The following is a 24785-nucleotide window of genomic DNA, read 5'->3' on the forward strand; positions in this document are numbered from 1 at the left end:
AGAAATACAAAACAGAAATAAAGACAGACTTAAATAATTGGAGAAACATTAATTGTTAATGGGCAGCCCATGCCCATTAGTCCATTTTATTATAATAAAAATTACAATACCACTTAAATTAATATACTGATTCAGGGCCATACCAATAAAAATACCAAAGGACTATTGTATAGAGCCAGAAAAAAATAATAATGAAATTCATATGGAGGAACAAAAAGTCAAGAATCTCAAGAGGGAAATAATGGAGTGGGAGTAATGGAAAATAATGAGGCCTGTTAGTAACAGATCTCAAACTATACTACAAAAATAATCATTGAAATGATTTGGTACAGGTTTAAACAAAGAGAGGTCAATCAGTGAACAGATTAGGTACACCGCATACAGCAGCAAATGAACTAGCTTAGTGTTTCATAAACCCAATGATCCCAACTATTGGGGCAAGAACTCTCTATTTGACAGAAACTGCTAGGAAAACTGGAAAGCAGTCTGGTGGAAATTAGGCATAAGACAACATCTCACAGTATATACCAAAATAATCACCAAGTAACTTATACGTAAGATATGAAGTAATAAATTAGAAGAGCACAGAAGAAATTGCCTATGATCTATGGATAGAAGAATAGTTTGTGACCAAAAAAAGGATAGAAGGGAAATTTTTGATTATATAATTTTTTTCACAAACAAAATCAATGCAGCTAAAATTAGAAGAGAAATAGATAATGATTTTTGGGGAGAGGAAATAATTTCAGCAAGTTTCTCTTACAAGAATTTCATTTCCAAGATATCTAAGGGGCTGATTTAAATTTATAAGAATAAGAGTCATTCTATGATTGGTAAATAGTCAAAGGTTATGAACAGGTAGTTTTCAAGTGAAGAAACCTAAACTATCAAGAGCCATTAAGTAAAAAATAGTCCAGATTACTAACACTTAGAGAAATACAAATTAAAGCAACTCTGAGGTTCTACTTCATACCCATTAGATTAGCAAAGATAACAAAAAAGGAAAATGACAAATATTGGAAGTGCTGCAGGAAAACAGGCCAGGCACACAATGCACAGTCGAAGGATCTGTGAATTGGTCCAGCCATTCTAGAAAGCAATTTGGAAATATTCCCTCAAAGTCACTAAACTGTGCATATCCTTTTACCCAGAAATACCATTCACTACTAGGCCTATGTCCCAGAGAGGTCAAAGAAGAAGGAAAAGAACTTATGTGTACAAGACTATTTATAGCAGCTCTTTTTGTAGTGACAAAGAACTGGAAACTGAGGAGGTGTCCATCAAATTGGTGTTTCAATATAATGTTATTGTGCTCTAAGAAATGATGAAGGGGGCAGTTTCAGAGAAACCTGGAAAGACTTGTATGAACTGATGCAGAGTGAAGTGAGCAGAATCAGGAGAACAATTTGCACAGTAGAACAATATTGTAACACAAACAAATTAGAAAGACTCAAGAACTTTGGCCTGGATACTGGGGCAAAGGTCAATGCCTTAACCAACAACAGGTCCAGAGATTTGATGATGAAGCGTTCTGACAGAGAGGCAGTAGACCCAAAGTTCAGAAGGCCATATGTAATTTTTGGACATGGCCCATGAGGGAATTTGTTTTGTTTGACTACACATTTTTGTTACAAGGATTTTTTTTCTTTTCTTTTTCTCAGTGCGAGGAAGAGAAAAACAGATTTTTATTCACAGACAAAAATACAATAAAAATTTTAAAATTGCTTTAGGTTTTATGTCAACAAAACCTATGCAGTTAAAATTAGAAGGGAAACATTTAACTGGGAAAAATCTTTGCAGTAAATTTTTCTGATAAATATCTCATATCAAAGATATATAACTGATTGATTCGAATTTATAAGAACAAGAGCTAGTCTCCAGTGCTTAAGTAATGGTGAACAGTTTTCAAAGGAAGAAATCTGAGCTATCAATCGCTATATATAAATGCTTCAGAATAAAATACAACAAAGCCAATACAATTAAAACTTCTACACATTTACTAGCTGTGTGATTCTGGACAAGTCAATTAAACTCTTCCAGCCTGTTTCCTCATCTGTAAAATGGGGATAATCCTAGCAGGGTTGTTGTGAATATCAAATGAAATAATAGATGTTGCAATGGATACATTGTTGGACCTAAAGTCAAGAAGACCTGAATTCAAATCTTGCCTAACATCTTGCTAGCAGTGAGAACCTGGTTGAATCATTCAACCTCTCTGCCTCAGTTTCCTCATCTGCAAAAAGAGATAATAATAGCACTTGCCTCACAGGCTTTTTTCAGGATCAAATAACAATATATTATGTGCTTTGCAAATTTTAAAGTGTTATATAAGTGCTAATCAATATTATAATGACAAATGTTGGAGGGACTACCGGCAAACAGGCACAATAAGGCACTACTGGTGGAAAGATGAATTGGTTCAGTCATCTGGGAAAGCAGTTTGGAACTATGTCCCCAAAGTTAGTAAACTGCAACCAAGCTATATACTACTTTGACCCAGAAATAGGACAGCAAGGCCTATTGCCCAAGGAGAGCAAAGAGGGAGAAGGACTTGTATATACGAGAATATTTATAGCAGTTTTTTTTGTAGTAGCAATAAACTGAAGGGTTGCTAATCTATTGGGGAATGCCTTAACCAATTGTGGCATATGAAAGTAATGGAATATTATTGTGTTGTAGGAAATGACTAAGTGGATAACATCAGAGAAACCTGGGAAGACCTGTGTGTTCTAACACAGAGTGAAATGGGAAGAACCAGGAGGACAATTTATAAGATAACATTATAAAGAAAAACAATTTTGAAAGACTCAAGAACTGTGATCAATGCAATGACCAGCTATGTCTCCAGAGAACTGATGGTGAGGCAGACTGCCAGCTCTTCATAAGAAACTAAAAGTAATAGTAAAAGTAATAAAAGTAATAAAGAAAGTAAAAGAAAGAAAATAATGGCAATGGCAGACCAAGTCAACGGGGGGGGGATTTGTTTATGTATATTTGGTGCAAAGGCTTGGGTTTTCTTTTTCCTTTTTTTCCCTCAAGGGGTTGGTGGCAGGGTTATGGTGGGGGGGGTGAGATAGGGTATAGGAGTGGGGAACCTATGGCCTCTAGGTCCTCAAGTGCAGTCCTTTGACCGAATCCAAACTTCGCAGAACAGATCCCCTTAATAAAAGGATTTGTTCTGTGAAACTTGGACTCAGTCAAAAGGCTGCACCCGAGGACCTAGAAGGCCACAAGAGTCCTTGAGACCACAGGTTACCACCCCTAGGTGTATTGAAAGACATGAAGGAGGGGAATGAAAAGAGGGGGGAAGGGAAGGGGAGACAAAGAGAGAGACAGAGACAAAGACAGAGACTGAGACAGAGATAGAGAGGGGGAGAGGGAAGGAGAGAGAGGAGAGAAGGGGGAAGAGGGAGGGAGGAAAGAAAGAAAGAAAGAAAGAAAGAAAGAAAGAAAGAAAGAAAGAAAGAAAGAAAGAAAGAAAGAAAGAAAGAAAGAAAGAAAGAAAGAAAGATGAGAGTAATTGAGGCATCATTTTTTAAAATATAGAGCATAGGAGGAACCAAAATGAAACAAAGAGAAGCAGAACGGCTTTGAAAACTATCGGTTGAACTTAAATGCTTAAAAACAAAAGCAAGCTATAGATAATAAGGACCAACAGTTTTATGCACAATCTTCTTTTTCTGCTCTATTTGGAAAAGACTACTTTACTTGGCGTTTGTTAAGTTCAGTATGGAAATATAATTTTTTTAAAGGAGGTAGTGAGTTCCCCATTCCTGGAGGTCTTTAGGGAGAGACTGGATGACTACAGAGAGGAGTCCTGTTCAGGCTCTGGTTGGGTGAGATGCCCATTCAGCTGTGATATCCGGTGATCTGTGACACTTCCTCCTCCCCTGTCCCCCAAATCCTACCAGGATTCCAATAGTAATCTTCCTTAGCTGTCCTCCCAACCCGGGGGTCCCAACTGCCATTTCTTCCCTTGCTTGGAGGTGGGAGTGGGGAGTCTGTTGCCTCTGCTGTCACCCAGCAGTCCTCCTCCATAACCATCTCATTACTCAGGGCTCACTAACTCTCACTTTCTCCATCACTCAGGGGTCCTCAACTCTCTTCTCCTCCCACCCCAGCCCCATTCTCTACCAGTCGGACATCTTTACTACCCTCCCTATTACCAAGTCTCCCTTCCTCTTCCACCCTGTTTCTGAGCCCCTTTGTCAAGAGCATAGCTCAATGCCTGGCAACTAGGAGGTCTTTATTCCCTCCCTTCCCATCTCTCCTCCAAACCTCTCTGGTTTCAGTGGGATGGGAGGGCAGGTTGGCAGGACTTGGGATTGGCTAGAACTCTACTGCACCAAGTCATAATGCCCCCGCCATTTGCTGGGTTCTGTGTGAGGCGTATTGTTCTGGTTGCTGGATCCAGGGCAGTAACAGGTAAGCCCGGGGTCTATACCCCACCCAGGTGGGCAAGGTTGCTAAGTGCTAGTGCTCCTTGCCCCCTACTCTGACATCTCTAGGGAAACATTGATGGTCTGTTCTGTCAAATGGGTTTCTATTCCTTTGTCTCAATACTGGAAATATGTCTGTGTTTTAGGTGCCTTGGGATGCCAGTCGCACAGATGTTATCTGCTTGAGAGAGCCTCATTCTCCATTTTCTTCTGTTTGGCCCTTCTAAGACCTTGCTGGTCCTTTCTGCAAAATGGATCGCTTTCTTTTTCTTACCCCTTGGCAGTAGAAAGGATGCTTCAGATTTTCTTCCCCACTCCCATCTGTTTTCACTCTCCTTCCTCTTCCGGTGTTTCTGAACAACTTTCTAGTTGAGTCCACATTGACTGAATGCCAGGTGTTCATATTACCATCCAAGGTCAGATTGGGGGCACAAGTGCCTTCTTGAGGGAATGATCGCTCCTGTCACCTGCCAGCCTTCACCCTTGGGTCCTCAGCATCTCTCCTCTGGACAAAGCAGTCTTCTAGGGCTACGGGGGAGCAGGCTGCCTCAGGGGCCAGACTTTCCTTCAGAAATAGGGAACCCTAGAGTTGAAGAGGTCCCAGGTCTAAGCAACTGGCTTCAGAAAACCCCTAGGTCTCGGTCTCTGCCCTCTTTCCAGCCAGTTTCCATTGATCCCATATAACCTAAAGGCATCGTGGGAAGAGCTCGGACTTGGAAATAGGAGACATTTGGGTGATTGTGGGACCTCAGTGCTTCAGTTGTCTCACCTGCCGAATGGGGGTAGTAGTCAATATTTGTAGATTCCAGTTAATTTAAAAAGGTCCTCAAGGCTCATGTAAATACAATTTTAAATACTAAATGGATCTGCAATTTTGATTCAGTACTTCTAGTGATACATATTGCAACCCTTCCTGTGTCACCCTCATCCTTATTCTCCCCTCAAGTTTTCCACGAAGTGTCCACCCAGTATGTTGAAGACCTTCCTCGATTTCTCCCAATGCCATGAGGGGAAGAGTGGAGCACTCTCGCTAACAACCTGTCATCCTTTGCACTTTCCACGGGACCTGCCCATTTTCATTTTCTGTCATAGAGTTCTCTCATATCTTTGTCAAAGAGTTTGAACAAGTGTTGTGCACTAGTCTTTCTTGTCTTTGGAGCTGATTATCGATTATATGCTGCAGCTGGCTCGCACCCACCATGCTTCTTTCCATTGCCATCTTCAGTTCATCAGAGACAGGGGGGTTCCAGGTCCTGCTGCCAGAGAGTAATAGCAATAAAATGTTTTTATTGAAAACATAGGCCTTTGCTGTTGTGAGGGGCTTGGAATCAGTCAAAGTGCTTTGTAGTTTCCTAAAAGCAATTGAGGCTTCCTCCTTCCTTCCAACTCTGTGCCCTCAGCTCATTGTCCATCTCTATTACCTGTCCCAGACAAGCGTACTATTGGACAAATTCTGTAAGGGTGTATAGTGAAGGATGGGCTGAAATTGGAGCAATAGATGGTCTTCATCCTTTTGGTCTTTCCTGTGTGGATGGAAAGGAAAAACTTCTTTGAATGATCACTGATATTTTCCAGGAGTCTCTACAATATCCAGGAACGACATGCCTTCTGTGCTGGCTTTTTTCTGTGTATCTGGTAGAGAGTAAACATGGAAGCAATGAGTGCTGCCTATCTGCCATCATGGTGGTAAATACTTTTAATGAACATACATCTCATAGTTGTGTGCCTGTATCTCACGGGGGGGAAATGAGGCCATTGACTGAGAGCTTTCTTCTCTTCTCCTCATCTCACATCACTCAGATGCCTTCCCCAACTCTCTCCTTATCTTATGTGAAGAAATGGACTTTCTCCCTGCCTTTGCTTGCTCTCTCACTCTCCCCCCCCTTCTCCCTTTCTAAGTTTTATTGGTGCCACTTAGAAGCAGGTATGTGACCTAGCAAATAGAGTGCTCGGACAGAATCAGCAAGATATGAGATCAAATCTGGCCTTAGACACTTACTAGCTATGTGACCCAGAGCAAGTCACTTAAACTTTACCTCAAGAAATATTTGTAAAATCATGACGAATGGGAAAATATGCTTAACATGAATGTATATGTAGGGCCTATATTGAATTGTACGCCTGTCTCGGGGCAGGGGAAGAAGTGGGAGGAGGAGAAAATTTAAAACTCAAAATCTTATGGAAATGAATGTTGAAAACTAAAAATAAATAATTTTTAAAAAATTTTAAAAATCTTAAAAAAAGAAATATTTGTAAAGTGCTTAGCACAATGCCCGGCACATGTTAGGTGCTTAATAAACGTTTGCTCCCTTCTCCCTTCTGTTTTCTCAACTAGACGAATGGGGATAATAATAGCACCTCCTGCCAAGGTTGTTGTGAGGATCAAACAAGATAACATTTTTAAAGAGCTGGGCACATAGTAGGTACTTAATGTTGTTCCATTCCACTTTCTCCTCAGTTTTCTTAACTATAAAATGGAGATACTAACAGCATCTACCTGCTGAAGTTATTGTGAGGACCAAATAATATTTGCTTTATATAATATTTTATATAGTATAATATGCATATATATTACTATGCTGTAATATAAAGATAATATTTGTAAGGTGCTCAGCACAGAGTAGGTGCTTAATAAATTCTTGTTCTCTTTTTTTGTTTTTATATCACCATCAATTTAGGGGTATATTGAAACTATTCACTCACTAATCTCTCCTTTGTAATCTGTCTCCCCCCACCCCAAAAAAAAAAGTTAAGCAAAACCTACTGGCAAGTCACCTTGTCTGACCGTGTATGAACATTTCATACCTATATATAGTGATAAGTGCATTTCCTCTTCTTTTTTCCAGGGTCAAGATTCATTAAAACAGTTACTTAGAGTCTAGTTTGGTCTTAGCATACTTTTCGTTTTTCATTAATGTCATTGTGTCTATTCTTTTTCTGGTTTCTGTGTACTTTTACTCTGTATCAGTTCATAGAAAGCTTCCCACATTTCTCTGAATTTCTTATGTTGTTATTTACAATGTAATAATATTCTATTACATCCACATACTATGTATTCAGCTCTTCCCTCAATTGATGAATACCCGTTTTGTTTCCAGTTTTTATCTGCTCCCAAATATTGTTATGAATGAATATGTGGTAGATATGGAACTTTTTACTGTCTTAAATGTCAATCTTTGTCAAAGAGATTGAATAAACTAATGACTCTAATATAATTGTAAATTGTTTTCCGGAATAAATGAACTAATCTGACAGCCTTTCCAATACTGATTATTTTCAACTTTTATCATCTTTGCCAATTTCCTGAGTGTGAGGCAAAACCTGAGTTTTTTAAAAATTTGCATTTATCTTATTATTATTAGTGACTTGTAGAAATCTTTCAAATGATTGTTGATAGTTCTCAATTCTTTGTAAAACTATTCGTTCACATCCTGTGACCTTTTATCTCTTGGAAAATGTCTCTTGGCCTTAAGATATTTGGGTCAGTACTAGTTAATCTCAAGTATTAGACATTTATCAGAAATATTTGATGTTAAGATTTTACCCAGTTGACTGTTTCCCTTCTTATTCTAGCTAGATTGATTTTGTTCATGCAAAAACTTTTCAATTTTATTTGAAATTATCTAGCTAGTCTTTTATGTTCATCACTATCCATCCCTTGTTTTATTAAGAATTCTTTCCATAAAACAATCTTGATATTTTACCTGAAAGCCTACAAATTGTCAAAAATGACCAAAAAATGGCAATAGTCAATTTTGGAATGATAGTTGCACTAATACATCGTTGGTGGAGCTGTGAAGTGGTGCAACCATTTTGGAAAGCAAATAAAGTGACTAATATATTTATACTCTTTGAACGAGAGACTCTATTACTGGGGTTATATCCCAAGAAAGCCATAGACAAGAAGCAAGTCTCCACATACACCAAAATATTTAGAGCAGCCCTTTTTGTGATAGCAAAGAATTAGAAACAAAGTAGATACCTATCATTTGGGGAATGGCTAAAAAATTGTGGTACATGAATGGAATGATATATTACTATGCTGTAAGAAATGATGTGTGTGATGAATTCAAGAAAACGTGGAAAGATCTATGTGAACTGATATAGAATGAAGTAAGCAAGGCCAAGAAAACAATATACACAATAACTACAACAATGTAAAAGAAAGAAAAGCTGCACTTCAAAAAAAATCAAAAGTAAATGTAACAAATTAAAAAGATCAAGGAGGACTCAAATGAAGAGATGTGAGAGGACACCCCACACCCACCTCTTCATGGAGGTGTGAAGTCAACCACAGACGTAACACATTGCATGTGTTTTCAGACTTTCTCAATGTATTGATCAGTTATGCCGATCTTTTTTTCTTCCTTAAAATATACTATTTGCGGGGCAGCTAAGTGACACAGTGGATAGAGCACCGGACCTGAAGTCAGGAGGACCTGAGTTCAAATCCGGCCTCAGACCAAACACTTGACACTTACCAGCTGTGTGATCCTGGGCAAGTCACTTAACCCCAATTGCCTAAAAAAAAAATACTATTTGATGAATGGGATGGCTCTCTGGGAGGAGGAGAGGGAGAGAAACTTGGGAAAACTATGATGATGTAAGAAACAAGATATCAATAAACACTTATTTTTAAAAAATCTTTCCACCCCCATCCCCTCAATTATAGTTATAAAATGATTCCTTCCATTCTCTATTTTTAAAAAAATGATGCGACCTTTTATTTTTAGGTCAAATATTCATTTTGAACTTACTGTGGTATCTAGTGTAAGTTGTTAGTCTAAACCCATTTTCTGCCAGCTTGCTTTTCATTTTTTCCAGTTCTTGATAAACAGGGAGAATGTTCCTAAGTAGTTCATGTTCACAAGTTGATCAAACACTGGGCTACTGTGTTTAATTTTTAAAATTTCTTTTTTGTCTTAGTCTGTTCTATTGATCTATTTTTTCTCCTTTAAACTGGCAAAAGTTTCGATGAATACAGCTTTATAGTTTGAGATCTGGAAGCACTAGACCTCTTTCATTACCACTTTTTTTTTTATCATTTCCCTTGAGATACTAAAACCTTTTTATTCCTCCAAATAAATTTTAAAAAATATTTTGTCTAGTTCTATAAAGTGTGATTGGTGTGTGTTGTCTGACAGGCCTGACTCAGGCCAGTCTGCTGGTTTGAGTTCAGAATTGGAATAAAATGTGACCTTCGTAGACTATTTGATGGTTAACAAGAAGAGGCTTAGCTATAGCATGGAAAGGATATTCAACAATAATGCAGTTTTAATTAACTTGGATATAAGCTTCGCTGCTACTGTGTGAGCCACACTTCATCTGCCTGTTAGGAGATAGTATCAAACCTGAGAGAAGAGCTCCAAACTCTTCATAAATTTTTCCACTTGGGCCACCAGGAAGCTACATCAATAGCCAGAGCCTTAGTCCCCTGGGCCAATTCAAGGACAATCTCACTATCTCATTAGGGAAAAACTAGTCTAGCCTAGATGGCAGACTTCTTCTTCTTTTTTTTTTTTTTTGGTTAGGCAATTGGGGTTAAGTGACTTGCCCAGAGTCACACAGCTAGTAAGTGTCAAGTGTCTGAGGCCGGATTTGAACTCAGGTCTTCCTGATTCCAGGGCCGGTACTCTATTCACTGCACCACCTAGCAGCTCCTAAATGGCAAGACTTCTACCATAATATGACACTAAATCTGTAAATTAATTAGATAGCACTATCATTTTATCATATTGGTACATCCCAGTCTGGAACAATGAACAACTCTGCAATTACTTAATTCTTCCTTTTTTTTCAAAAGTAACAAGACATCTTAGGTATTCTCAATGAGGTATCAGTAAGCATGTCCCAATTCTTCATAAGTAGATGCTTTCAAAAGCATCCTATAATCTTGTCAAGTTGAACTCATTAAGGAAACTCCTTTATTTAACCCACTACAGAATAATTTTTGTAGCCCAAGTATTGTTCCTTAAATGTTTGGTAGAATTCATTTAGAAATCTATATAGACCAGGGTATTTTTTTCACTTTGTTTGGTTTTTTCTTTCTGAGACTGAGTTGCTTAAATTTCCATTTCTTGTTTTGTTATTTGGATATTTTCTATTTTGTTTTGCTAGCATATACACTATATAGTAATTTCTGATTATTCTTATTATTTCTTCTCTCTGTTCATTGCAAATTTACCTTTTTGTGTGTGTTTTTTTAATTTATTTTGTTTTCCTCCCTTTTTTAGACCAAGTTAACTTAAGCTTTATTGATATTTTTAGCCTTTTAAAAATATTCTAGTTTTGTCATTTCCAGAGTATTTTTGTTTTCTATTATATCTACTCCAATTTTCAACATTTCTTCTAATATGCATCTTGAGTTTATTATTTTGTTGATTTTCTAGTTTTTAAAAAATATATGTACAATTCACTAACTCTGTTTTTTCCACTTGTTAATTTTTTTTCAGAAATACAGTTTTTCTTCTGAGGACTGACTTAACTAGATCTCCAATATGTGGGTATGTTGTCACATTGTTATCATTCTTTTTCACATAGTTTCAATTGTTTCTATTATTTGTTCTTTGACCACTTATTCAGGATAGTGTTCCTTAGTCTCCTTTTAGATCTGTATTTTTAAAATTGGATTCCTTTTCTTTTTTTTTAAATTAATTCATTTATTTTTAGTGGATTCCTTTTTAAATTCTATTTTCATTGCATTATAAAATATAAAAGAAGTTTAATATTTCTGCCTTTTACATTTTCGTAAATGTACTTACTAGATGATGCTAAGAAATATATATTCATATGCATATAATGTACATTCCACAATGTTCTCATTCAGAAGACTCCTGAAATCTTTCAAATATAATGTTTTCAATCGTCTGCTCAGTTCTATATTTTACTGGTTTATCTTTCTGTTAGATGTGTACAGTTTTGATAAAGGAACATTGATGTCTTCTACAATTATTGTTACTATTAATTTTCTTTTTTTTTCGATTTGGCTAGCTTTTTCCTTATGAATTTGTCATTTCATATATGTATATATATAAGTTTAATAATATTATTTCATTGCTAAGATGCATTTAAGCATAAAGTTGTTTCCTTTATCTGACTTACCATTGTGAATTTTTATTTATGATTGTAATAATTGCTTTTTTTCAATCACCTAATGCATACTAAATTTTGTTCTAATTCTTCAATTTCATTCTCTATATCTCTTTATTTTCAATGAATTTATTTAGTGAGTACGCTCTGGTTCATTCTCCAAGAGCCTGACCAGCTATATTTCCCCCTTGGGGTTCTAGGCTATCCTGAGAGAGTGATAAGTTATCTTTTCTCTAACTCCCAACTTAAGCCTCTACCATCTGTGTTCTCCCCAGTGTAAGGAGCCTGTGACTAGGACCCAGTTTCATTTAACCAGTTAACACCAAATAGTTTCACCAAAGGAATATTTACTTTGAAGATATAGTGGAAACAAAGAACAAACAAGCCATACCTCTGAGCCACTTAGGATACCTCCCCTATACCATCTCCATTTCTGGGGAAGTAGTTTTAATGCTTAGTTCACTTTTTTTTTTAAACTTTGGGGTTAAGTGACTTGCCCAGGGTCACACAGTTAGTAAGTGTCTGAGGTCAAACTTGACCTCAGGTCCTCCTGAGTCCAGGGCCAGTGCTCTATCCATTGCGCCACCTAGCTGCCCCAGCTTGGTTCACTTTTGGCATAGCACAAGCTAAGTTCATGGCCAGTTGTGGCATGACTGTCAGATGAGTCCTTGTCTCAACTTCTGCTGGCCTGGGGTTTTTGAGGTCACTCTTTGCTACTCTGGGCATTGACGCTACAGGACTACAGGATACTACAGTGCCCATCTGACCTTTCAAAACTTTCAAGGTCTTAGAGGCTCCATCCTGTTCATCTAGATCAGAAAAGGACAGATACAGAGTCCAAGGACCCAGGCCCCTTCAGGGGGCTCAGAAGCCTCTCTCCTTACTGAATTGTCTCTTGCCAGATGTTGAAGCTTATGGGCCCTTTTTAATTCATCTATAGCTAATCAATGAGCCTTCTCTTTAACGTGTGATTAACCAACCAGAACCGGTTGCAGAATGTCCATGCATGCTCCACCACTTCTCTGCACCTCATTCCATCTCATGACATTTCTCCCAGAAATAGGCTCCCTGCCCTCCTCCACATAGAGAAACGCCATCTGACATGCGCTGAGCACGCTCCAGACACATCCCCATTACACTTGTACATAGTAAATTATTGAGCTTAGAAAACAAACAACATTCTGACATTGTCTATCTATCTATCTATCTATCTATCTATCTATCTATCTATCTATCTATCTGTTTGTTTATTACCAGATAAACATTTAGTAAGTGCCTGTTATGTGTCAGACCCTATGCAAGGCTCTGTGGATACAAATAAGAAAAAGGAAAGACAGTGTCTATCCCCAAGGAGCTTACAATCTGATGGGAGGCGGGAATAATACAGGCAGACCTCCTTTTGTTGTGCTTTGCTTTATTGAGCTTTGCAGATAATGTGTGCAGGTTTTTATGGTTTTGGGTTTTTTTGTTACAATTGAAGGTTTGTGGCAACCCTGTGTTAAGCAAGTCTATGGGAGCCATTTTTCCAACAGCATTTGCCCACTTTGTGCCACTGTGTCACATTTTGATCGTCTCACACTATTTCAGACTTTTCCAGTACTATTATTATTATATCTGTTATGATGATTTGTGATTGGTGATTTTTTATGTTACTACTGTGATTGTTTTGGAGTGCCATGAACCATGCCCATATAAGACAGTGAATGGATAAAGATAATGTGTGGATAAAGGGATAAATGTGTGCATTCTAACTGCTCCACCAACCTGCCGTTCCCCATTTCTCTCCCTCTCGTCGGGCCTCCCTATTCCCTGAGACACAACAATATTGAAGAATATTCTATAAACTTAGTTGACAAAGCAGTGGCAGGGTTTGAGAGAATTGACTCCAGTTTAGAAAAAAGTTCCACTGTCGGCAAGTACTATCGTCGCCTGTCACAGAGAAATCTTTCATGAAGTGAAGAGTCAGGCGATACGGCAAACCTCATTTTTGTCTCAGTTTAAGAAATTGCCACAGCCACCCCAACCTTCAGCAACCACCACCCTGCTCAGTCAGCAGCCATCAACATCAGGGCAAGAACTTCCACCAGCAAGAAGTTTACAACTTGCCAAAGGCTCAGATGATGTTTAGACTTTTTTTTTTTTAGCAATAAAGTAATTGTACATTGATCTTTTTTTTGTTCATAATACTATTGCACACTGAATAGACCACAGTATAGCCTAAACCTAACTTTTATACGCACTAGAAAACCAAAAAATGTGTGTGACTTGCTTTATTGTGATATTTGTTTTATTGAGATGGTCTGGAACTGAACCCACAATATCTCGTACAGAAAAGGAAGCTGAAAGGGGGGGAGGAGTCCCAGAGGGTGCCCAGGGAAGATGATGGTGTAGAAGACAAGCAGGTGGCACATAAAGAGATGGCTGCTATTTTGAGGGAGGATACAGAAGGAGTTTTTTCTCCATTCTCCAGCCCTCTAAACAGAGGCAGAAGTAACTGAGGGGGACTGATGAGGTCTGGGTAACAAAAATGAAGCAACCTCAGTGATGATGAGTTTCCTGGTAATGAGATTATCTGGTGATAAATTTGTCTTGGACGGGCTGGGTGAAGATGATGCAAACAGAGGGGATGGTGACAAATCAATCAATTTAATTGGAGAGTTTAATCCATTGACATTTGAGGCTTTCTTATTGTCAGTCAACTTGCGTTTATTAAGTGCTCATTATGTACCAGGCACAGGGCTAAACCCTAGGGATATAAAGAAAGGCTCCTCCCAAAACCCAAAATCTAAAATCACTTCTTGTCCTCAAGGAATGTACATTCTAATGCAGACTACAAGGAAATAACAATGTAAATGTGTTAACAGCATAAATAGAAGATACTCTCATAATAAAAGAATGGGAGTGGGGTGGGGCGGAGGGAGGTATGGGGGGGGGAGTGAGGTCTCCTGCAGGACATGGGATTTGAGCTGAGTCTTGAAGGAAGCCAAGGAAGTTAGGAGACAGAGGTGAGGAGGGAGAGAGCTTCAGGCATGAGTCTCAGCCAGTAGAGATATAGAGAGTCGGGAGTATTGTATACGTGTATAGCACGTAGGCCAACATGGCTTCATTGTAGAGTACGTGGATAGGAAAAATACATAAGAAGACAAGATAGGTAGATTGAGACTAGGTTTTGAAGGATTTTAAATGCCAAACAAAGGAGTTTATATTTCATTCTAGAGGTAATTGGGACATTCTGGTGTTTACTGAGTGGGGAGAGGAGGATGTAGCACAATTAAACCTATGCCTTAGGAAAGGCATCTTGCTGCCCATGTGGAGGGTGGACTGGAGAGTGGGAACAAACTTGAGGTAGAAAGATCTACTAGGAAGTGATTACAATAGTCCAGGCAAGAGGTGATGAGGAACTAAACTACATGACTTTAGAGGAGATGGTAAAACACGCTTCTTGCCTCTTGGCAGAGAGCTGTCATACTATAGGTACAAGAATGAGGCCTAGGGGCAGCTAGGTGGTACCCTGGATAGAGCTCCGGCCTTGGAGTCAGGAGGACCTGAGTTCAAATCTGGCCTCAGACACACAACACAGGACACTTACTAGCTGTGTGACCCTGGGCAAGTCACCTAACCCCAATTGCCTCACCAAAAAGAAAAAAAAATGAAGCCTACATTTCATGTGACTAATGTGCTGATTTGTTTTTTATGATCGTATTTATTTATTACAAAGAAAGATTCTGCTGGAAATGATAGTAAGTTGCTGAAAAATGACACTGTTGTATAAAAAAAGAACATCACAAAAATATTTAAAAGAAAAGGAAGGCCATCCATCATGAGCTCCGTTTTCTTGCCCATTCCAAACCTTAAACTCTCAGCTCTGTCACTTACTATTTGTATGACTGTATGCAGGTTACTTTACCTTTCTGCGACTCAGTTTCCTCATTTGTAAGATGAAGGGATTGGATTAGACGACCTCTAAGATCCCTTCCAGTTCTATGGTCTGTTCTCAAATCCTCTTCGTCATTCTCCATCTTCTCCTGTTCTCTAGTCTGATGAAAAGATGGATCTTCTTGTCAAGGCTAACATGTCCACTCACCGTCTTACTCATATCCCCTACTCTCTCCTCTGGAAGTTTTCCTCTTGATCATTCATTTTCAGTCTCACCTTATCCCTTAACTCCTTCTCCAACCCTTACAAACATGCCTGGGTCTTCCTAACCCTTAAAAAAATCTTTATTTGATTCTGCCACATATCATCTTCTTTCTCCCTTTTATATCCAAACTCTGAAAAAGGGTGGGTTACCCTCCTTGGCTCTTTTTCCTCACCTCCTGTTACTAACTTCTTGTAATCCCCTTACAATCTGGCTTCTGAATCTGCCGCTTGCTGGAATGACTGCCTTCGAGGACTACCAGTGATCTTTTAACTGCTAATCTAATGGCCTCTTCTCAGTCCTCATCCTTCTTGACTTCTCTGTGGCTTTTGCTCCCTCCCACTGGGTCCTCTCGTCTCCTTTACGTCTATGGCACTGATATGCTTTAGGAGTTCTGGGATAGACTCATATTGGCTCAAGAAAACCGATTATTAGATCTTCGGGGGGAGCATTTATACCTCACAAATTGGCAAATGCTTCGAATCAGAGCTTACCTATTGATTCTACTGATTGACTAGACTTAAGTGATGGAGAAAATGTTAATATAAAATAATGTGTTTTGAACTTAAAAGTGTATGGTACATACTTCTGCCCACATATATTCCCCAAAAGCCAGCTGTTAACATCTATAGTATACCATTTTAATCTGTTGGTCTTCTGCTTGTAGGACCACAGCTTCTCAGTCTCCTCTGCTGCTTCATCATCCTTTTTTCCTTCAATGGTGGGTGCCCCCAAGGCCATATTCTGAGATCTCTTCTCTTCTCTCTATCTTCACTTCCTTAATGACCTTACCAGATTCTATAAGTTCAGTCTTTATTTAGATGACTACCAGATCCATATATCTAGCCCTACCCTTTCTTAAACACCAGTTTCCTATCATCAAATTCCCATTGGATACTTACACCTGGTGTCCCGTAGACAAATTCAGCATGTTCCAAACAGAACTCATTGAGTTTTTTCCCAAATCTCCCCTCTTTTAAACTTCCCATTTCTGTTGATGGCCTACCATCCCTCCAGTCACCCCAGGTGTGCAAACTTGGCATAATCCTTGACTTTTGCCCTTCCATCATTGCCCCATTCTTGTTATATCCAATCAGATGCCATTCTTCCATTTCTACCTGTACCACACCTCTCATATCCATCTCATTCTCTCCACTCACATAAGCCTATAATGCAAGGCAGGTCCTCATCATTTCTCACCTGGATTATTGTAATTTCTTCCTAATTTGTCTCCCTGCCTCCAGTCTCCCTCTTCACTAATTCATTCTCCACACAGTTGCCAAATTAATATTCCTAAAGCACAGGACTGACCACGTCACTCCCTACTTAAAAATATTTAGCAACTCTCATTTTCTCTAGAATATAGTAGAGAAATCTTTACAATTTTATGCTCTCTCTCTTGTCTCCCTTTCCAGGCTTATTACATACTACTTTCTTTCACATGTTCTGCATCCCTAATGAAGGCTAGAGCTTCTAGAAGACAAAGGTTCAGCTACCTCCTCTGTTCCATTCCCAAGTTAATTCATTTGTAGATCTCATACCATTTTCCCTTCTATTTTTCTATTTCTCTATTTGTTTTTATGAGGTCTTTTTTTTTTTTATTCTTGTGACTTACCATTTCATTTATTTGTGTAAAAAAGTGAATGATCGTACCCTACCTAAGAAAAATGATAGGTTAGGGTTTAAACATGATCTTCCATCCTGAAACATCTCTTTTGAAGATTTGGGGTTAGTGATCTTAGTCCCATGAGCCTTTGTACTGGCACCTTTGGGTTTGGAAGCCTTGAGGTCAGTGGGATTGTCAGCCTTGGAATCACTGGGCTTCGTGACCTTGGAGTTAGACATGATAATCTTGGTGGTCTTGGTGTCAGACTTGGTGACCCCAGGGTCAGTAGTGAACTTCAGTTCAGTAGACTTGGGTCAGGGTGCTTGGTAACCTTAGAGTCAGTGGTTCTAACTGCCTTAAAGTCAAGTTTGGTAGTTTTGGGGCCTGGATATTTGGAGGGAGTTTTGGGGCTGGTGTATCTGGTGGTAGCCTTTCAGCCTCTAGGCTTGGTGAGATTAGGCCTAAGGAGCCTGGACATGGAGACCTCAGTGCTAAGGGCCTGGATGGCTCCTGAATAGGCACTGATAGCTTTGGAATCGTTGGCCTGCATTTTTTCAGTCCCTTCTTTTTATGAATTTTAGCAAAGTGAATGTTTCTCAGAAACTTAGGGTCAACTCCTTACAGAGACTCCTATCTCTGTGACCTGGGTTTATTGATACCATTTTCTTTTTTTGCTTTTTGGTGAGGCAATCAAGGTTAAGTGACTTGCCCAGGGTCACACAGCTAGTAAGTATCAAGTGTCTGAGGCCAAATTTGAACTCAGATCCTCCTAACTCCAAGGCCAAAGCTCTATCCACTGCACCACCTAGCTGCCCCTGTTGATGCCATTTTTATGTCATTTGTGTGATTCTTTGTGGGTGGTATAGTTCTTAGATTTTTCCATTTGACCACTGGAAAAGACTGAAAGTGATAGAGGACTCCTAGAAATATCCATCCATGAAGAAGACAGTGGCGTAAGAAGGGGGTCATTGCATCTGGAGTCATGTGCCTCAGCACAGGGCCTGATCATCCTGTCCTGACCATCACCACTCTCTTGTCCTAAGGTCAATGTATCTGGATTTTTTTTTATTGACATTCCCCCATTCCACCCTGGATGCTGGCCACACCTAGACCCACTCTTCTCCTATTATGTCAATCTCCCCCAACCCCTGCCAGGAAAGCTGTTATGAGGTCTTTGTTGCCCCCCACCCCACCCCAAACATGTTTCAGTGGCACCCAATCATTTCCTCTCCTAGGGCAACTTCCAGTTAGCTCCATCCCCTTCTCTCCTCTCCACTGCTCTTAGCCTACTCCACAGCATCTCTTGCTGATCGAAAGAATGAAAATAGAGGCAGCTAGGTAGCACAGTGGTTACAGCACAGGCCCTGGAGTCAGGAGGACCTGAATTCAAATCCAGCCTCAGACACTTGACATTTACTAGTTTTGTGACCCTGGGCAAGTCACTTAACCCCCATTGCCTCACAAAAAAAAGAAAAAAAAGAATAAAAATATTATGACTTCTCTGCTTACATCATGCTGGAAGAAAGGGCATCTCTGTCTTTATTCTTTCTCTGGTATCCTCTCTCCCCACTCAGTCAAGATTCCTCTGTGTTATTGCTCCAATAACAACAACAAAATGATTCACTGATAGGAGAAGATGGATTTTAGTTTTCAGAATATCACTTTAATTCTTCCTTCTTTCTTTCTCCTAATTCTTTAAAGTTCTCTTTAAATCCTTAATAATAATAGCTAGCATTTATATGACACTTTAATGCTTTCAAAATGCTTCACAAATATTATCTCATTTGATCTTGGGAGATAGGTTCTATTATTATCCCTTTTTTACAGATGAGGAAACTGAGGCAGACAGAGGTTAAATGACTTGCCCAGATCACACAGCTAGCAAGTGTCAGAGGCTAGATTTGAACTCAGGTCTTCCTAATTCCAGTTTCAGCATACTATCCATCATGCAACCTCTTTAACTCTACCATATAATATTGTTTGTATATAGACAAGCACCAGAAGGGGAAATTGGGAAAAGAGTGGTTTTTTTTTTTTCTTGGAACTTCCCTCAGTCCTTGAGTAGGTAAGTAAAATTGATAGTAGCAGCCCAAGTCTATTTTTTTATTTCTATTTTATTTTTCTTAAATATTTTACTTTTTCCAATTATGTATAAAAACAATTTTTAACATTAAAAAAAAATTTAGTTCCAAACTTTCTCCCTCTCTCTCCCCACCTCATTGAAAAGGCAAGCAAATTGATATGTTTTATATGTGCAGTCATGTAAAACATATTTCCATGGTAGTCATGTTGTGAAAGAAAGCACAGACAAAAAAAAACACAAGAAAAAGAAAGAAAGTTTAAAAAGTATGCTTCAATCTGCATTCAGACTCCATCAGTTCTTTGTCTGGAGGAGGATAGCATTTTTCATCATAACTCCTTCCGAGTTGTCTTGGATCATTGTATTACTGAGAAGAGCTAAGTCATTCATAGTTGATCATAGTACAATATTGCTATTACTGTGTACAATGTTCTGGTTCTGCTCACTTCACTTTGCATCAGTTTATGTAAGTCTTCCCAGATTTCTCCGAGAGCATCCTGCTTGTCATTTCTTACAGCACAATAATAATTCGTCACACTCATATACCACAACTTGTTCAGCCATTCCTCAATTGATGGACATTCCTTCAATTTCCAATTCTTTGCCATCACAAAAAGAGCTACTGTAAATATTTTTGTACGAAGAGGATCTTTTCCTTTTTTAAAAATCTCTTTGAGATATAGACCTAGTGGTATTGCCGGGTAAAAGAGCACGCATGGTTTTATAATCCTTTGGGCATAATTCCAAATTGCTCTCCAGAATAGTTGGACCAGTTCACAGCTCCACTAACAGTGCATTAGTGTCCCATTTTCCCCACATCCCCTCCAACATCTGTCATTTTCCTTTTCTGTCATATTTGCCAATCTGATAGGTATGAGCTGATATCTCAGAGTTGTTTTAATTTGCATTTCTCTAATCAATAGTGATTTAGAGGGGCAGCTAGGTGGTGCAGTGGATAGAGCACTAGCCCTGGAGTCAGGAGGACCTGAGTTCAAACATGGCCTCAGACACTTACTAGCCATGTGACCCTGGGAAAGTCACTTAACCTCAATTGCCTCAAAAAATTAAAAAAATGAAAAACAAAATAAAGTTGGGTTCTGCTGTGAGGGTAGAGGAGGCACTGTCTCAAGCTTCAAGTTTTTTGTGTTGCTATTTTCAGAGTTAGTTCTAAGGGTCTATAAGTTTTCAGTTCTTCCAAAGTGGTATGATCTAAGGAGAAGTGTGGTCACTGTTCTCCTGGCCTGTACTTTGACCTGTGAGTGACTGTAAGCACTATTTTCTGCCCTGGAACTATGACCAGGATCCCTGCTCCACTGTGGCCTGAAAACCGTACAGTGCTGGTGTTCCTTCTGGCACTGGGATTGGGAACTGGAACTAACAGTGCAATAGAGCTCCACACCTCGCGCCACCAAGGGTTCCTATGTTCTCCTTTTGACCAGCTGTCCAATCCCCTTACCACACATGGCTGAAAGCTCCAGAAGCCACTGCATGTTCAGTGTCCCCCCCCAGGCCTGCTGCTGGCCTGCTCGGGCATGGCCTGTGCTGGTCTGTAATCCTTTCTCACCCTGGTGAAACAGACCTTTTCTGCCAACCTTCTAAGTTTTCTTGGGCTGGAAAATTGTTTCTCCCCTTCCTTTTGTTAATTCTGCCACTCCAGAATTCATTTTGAAGTATTATTTTAAAGTTGTTTGGAGGAGAGTTTGGGAGAACTCAGGCAAGTCCCTGCCTTTACTCTGTTATCTTCCAGCCCAAGTCTTTTGCTTCTAGGTGCCTGTAGGGCCAATGGCCCTTCTCACCATCTCTCTTCTCTGTGACGTCTCAGTCCTGCCTTCTCTTTCTTCTTTCATTGGTTTCCGCTAGGCTGCTGGTTCCTTCCAGCTCAGTTCTGTACACCCTACTCCATCTCTGAATCTAGATCCTTATGATCTCTCCTGTTAAAATGTAAAGGTCCTAATATTTATCCCAGAATGCTGCCCCACATGTAGCCTAGATAAACTTTGAGGATCATTATCTCATACTCGTTCTGGGGTCTGGAGCAAAGCTGTATCTCCCCCTGACAGTGCTATAGGTACTCTGAGTAGTTGAGGACAATTCTCTGGCACCATCAACTCAAGCCCCCATCTGTGTGTTTTTCCTCAAGATTATTAGTTGAGAATAATTTTCATTGGCCAGACATAAGTAGCTTTTAGAAAGGAGTATTTACCAAGGCAGATCAGTTGGTACCAAACAGCACCCCACACTCCAATTCTATAATACTTTTCCAGTTCCATCTGGCCCTTCATGACCCCATTTGGGATTTTCTTAGCCAAGATACTGAAGTGGTTTGCCATTTCCTTCTCCAGCTCATTTTTCAGATGAGGAAACTGAGACAAACAGGGGTTAAGTGACTTGCCCAGGGACACACACCAAGTAGGCATCTGAGTTCAGATTTGAACTCAGATCTTCTTGACTCCAGGTCTGACACTCTATCCACTGTGCCACCTAGCTATCCTTCCCATCACAGCTAACTTCTTTTCTCTTGGTTGCTTACAACATTTATTGTTTGGCATTGAAGTGCTAAAATTAATCACCATATGCCCTGGGGTTATAAACTTGAGATGTCTATGTGTGAGTAATCTATGGATTCAATTGAGCAGTACTTTGCTATCTGTCTTCAAAATTTCTGGACAATTCTCTTGTATTATTTCCTGCAGAGGCATAGTGAGTTTCTAGATTAGCCTTTTTTTTCTGGGAGATTATTTCTATCCATTCTGTATTTCAGACCAGTTGCTTAGACTTGTATAGAATTTGTGTATTCTTTTAAAGTTGTATTTTGATTCTGTTCTGCCAATTTTTTCCTTTACTTCTGTATTTCTGAGTTCCAAATCTGTCATTTTTTCCCCCAAAACCTCTACAGTTTTGGAAAGACAAGTGTTCTTGTATGTTCTAAGTTGTCTATTCTTTGTTTGCGTTATTTTTTCTTTTCTTTTTAAATTATTTTTATTTTTTGAAACATTTCCCAATTACATGTAACAAAATTTAACAATCATTTTAAAAAATATTTGAGTTCCAAATTCTCTCCCTCCCTTCTGCCCTTCCCCCTCCTTCAAAAGACAAGCAATTTGATGTAAATTATAAATATGAAGCAATGCAAAATGTATTTCAACATTAGCCATGTTGTGAAAGAAAACACAAACAATATAAAACAATAAAAATAAAGATTAAAAATGTATGTTTCAATCTGCGTTCAGAGTTCATCAGTTCTCTCTCTGGAAGTGAACAGCATTTTCCACTGTAAGTCCTTCAGAGTTGTCTTGAGTCATTATATTTCTGAGAAGAGCTAAGTCATTCACAGTTGATCATCATGCAATATTGTTGTTAATGTTTACAGTGTTCTCCTGGTTCTGCTCAATTCACCTCGCATCAGTTCTTGTAAGTCTTCCCAGATTTTTCTGAAACCATCCTGCTTGTCATTTCTTATAGCACAATAGTATTCCATCACAATTGTATACCACAACTTGTTCAACCATGCCCCAGTTGATGGGCATCCCCTTAATTTCTAAATCTTTTTCCACCATGAAAAGAGCTGCTATAAATATTTTGTACAAAGAAGTCTTTTTCCTCTTTGATCTCTTTGGGATACGGATCTGGTAGTGTTATTACTGGGTCAAAGAGTATACATGATTTTATAGCCCTTTGGGCATAGCTCCAAATTGTTCTCCAGAATGGTTGTACCAGTTCACAACTCCACCAACGGTGCATTAATGTCCCAATTTTTCCACATTGTCTCCAATATTTGTCATTTTACTTTTCTGTCATATTAGCCAATCTGATGGTGTGAAGTGGTATCTTAGAATTATTTTCATTTTCATTTCCCTAACAGTAGTGATTTAGAACATTTTTTCATGTGACTATCAATAGCTTTGATTTCTTCTTCTGAGAACTGCCTGTTCTTTGACCATTTACCAACTGGGGAATGGCTCTTATTTTTGTAAATTTTGCCTCATTTATCTTTAAGAGCTCTTTTTCTGACCCAATTTGTGTCCTAAATTTGCCTTTTAAGAGTTTTTTTTCTCCTTTGAATCGTTGCAGAATTTGTTATTGTTGTCTCATCATTTCTGGGGAATTTAGAAAAATTCGTTATCTTGATCTTTTCTAATCTTCCTTTAAAGAGTAATACTCATTCACAGTATTGTGGCCTTTTATAGGATGCTTGCTCATTTTCCCTTCTTTCTTTATGAGTCACACTGTTAGTTTATCTGTTTGGGAGCTGGGCTCATTCCCAGCCTTTCTCTCTTGACTATTTTGTTTTTCAGCCTTTTTTTCCCTATACTTGGCAGTTTGCATCAGGCTTTCCCTCTGCGCTGTTTTCCTTTCCACTTTAGTGACATACTCATTTTATCTTCTTATGACCCTTTATGGCTGAGAGGCCTCAGTCTCAATTTAGGAGATATAGGGTTTGTCTGGATCTGTATCATGTGTAAAGTTTATGGGGAGATTGCTGTAGCCAGATTTATAGCCCCATTTCCCTCAAAAAATGGAATCCCCATTCCCTTCTTGCTGGTTTTATATGTCCAGGTCTTCTCTGTGATTGTTGTGTATCCTTTCCATCATGTGGCTGGGTAAGATCCATGTTTTCTATATGTTTTGGTATGTGGGCATTCAGATGGAGTCACTGATATGGGGAGAAAGAGTAAGGGTCACTTCCTCAGGAACTACAGACACAAGCCTGTTGGGTTGTTCATATTACATGCAGGTCAGAATGTAGGTGGTTAGCATTAGTGGGACTTTGGGTAGTTCAAATATCCCCTGGTATTTCAAATTTACATTGTGTATAAGCATCCCCACCCTTTCATCTTCCTAGAAGAAGAAGTTTTAATTTCTATAGATTTGGTACATTTCTTGTTATTTTGAGGTTTTAGGATGAGGGAGTATACATATGACACCATCTTGCTGATAAAGCATATCTTCCCCCCATGCATTTTTTTACATGAGCTTTTGTCTAACCACACCTTCTCATCCACTATTTGTGCATTTGACTCCTTATATCCAAGGGCAGCTATATGGGCTTGGAATCAGCAATACTCTTCTTCCTGGGTTCAAGTCTGGCCTCAGAAACTTATTAGCTGTGTGACCCTGGGCAAGTCACTCAACCCTGTTTGTCTCTGTTTCTTCATCTGTAAAAAATGAGCTGAGAAGGAAATGGCAGATCACTCCGGTATCTTTGCCAAGAAAACCCCAACTGGGGTCACAAAGAATTGGACACAACTGAACAGCAGTAACGTCCATTTAGAAGACTTTATATTTATCCCTATTAAATATCATCTTATTAGATTTGTCCCAATATTCTAACCTGTGGAGATCTTTTGGGTCTTGACTCTATCATCCGACATATTAGCTGTCCCTATCAACTCTGTAGCATCTGAAAGTTATTTTTTTTAATCATGTCATTGA

General features: G+C 39.0%; 1 protein-coding gene across 1 annotated transcript in view; it reads left to right on the forward strand.

Moving 5' to 3' along the window:
- Positions 1 to 3770: 3770 nt before the first annotated feature.
- IQCN (IQ motif containing N) overlaps positions 3771 to 24785 on the forward strand; it is a 57774-nt gene continuing 36759 nt past the window's right edge. Inside the window, exons 1-2 of the mRNA XM_021008840.2 lie at positions 3771 to 4425; positions 10892 to 10942. Of these exons, the coding sequence (XP_020864499.1) occupies positions 10937 to 10942 (6 nt within the window). The 5' untranslated portion in view covers positions 3771 to 4425; positions 10892 to 10936. The remainder of the gene's footprint in view (positions 4426 to 10891; positions 10943 to 24785) is intronic.

The sequence above is a fragment of the Phascolarctos cinereus genome, unplaced genomic scaffold (assembly GCF_003287225.1).
Source record: "Phascolarctos cinereus isolate Bilbo 61053 unplaced genomic scaffold, phaCin_HiC Scaffold_4;HRSCAF=312, whole genome shotgun sequence".
Lineage (NCBI taxonomy): Eukaryota > Metazoa > Chordata > Mammalia > Diprotodontia > Phascolarctidae > Phascolarctos > Phascolarctos cinereus.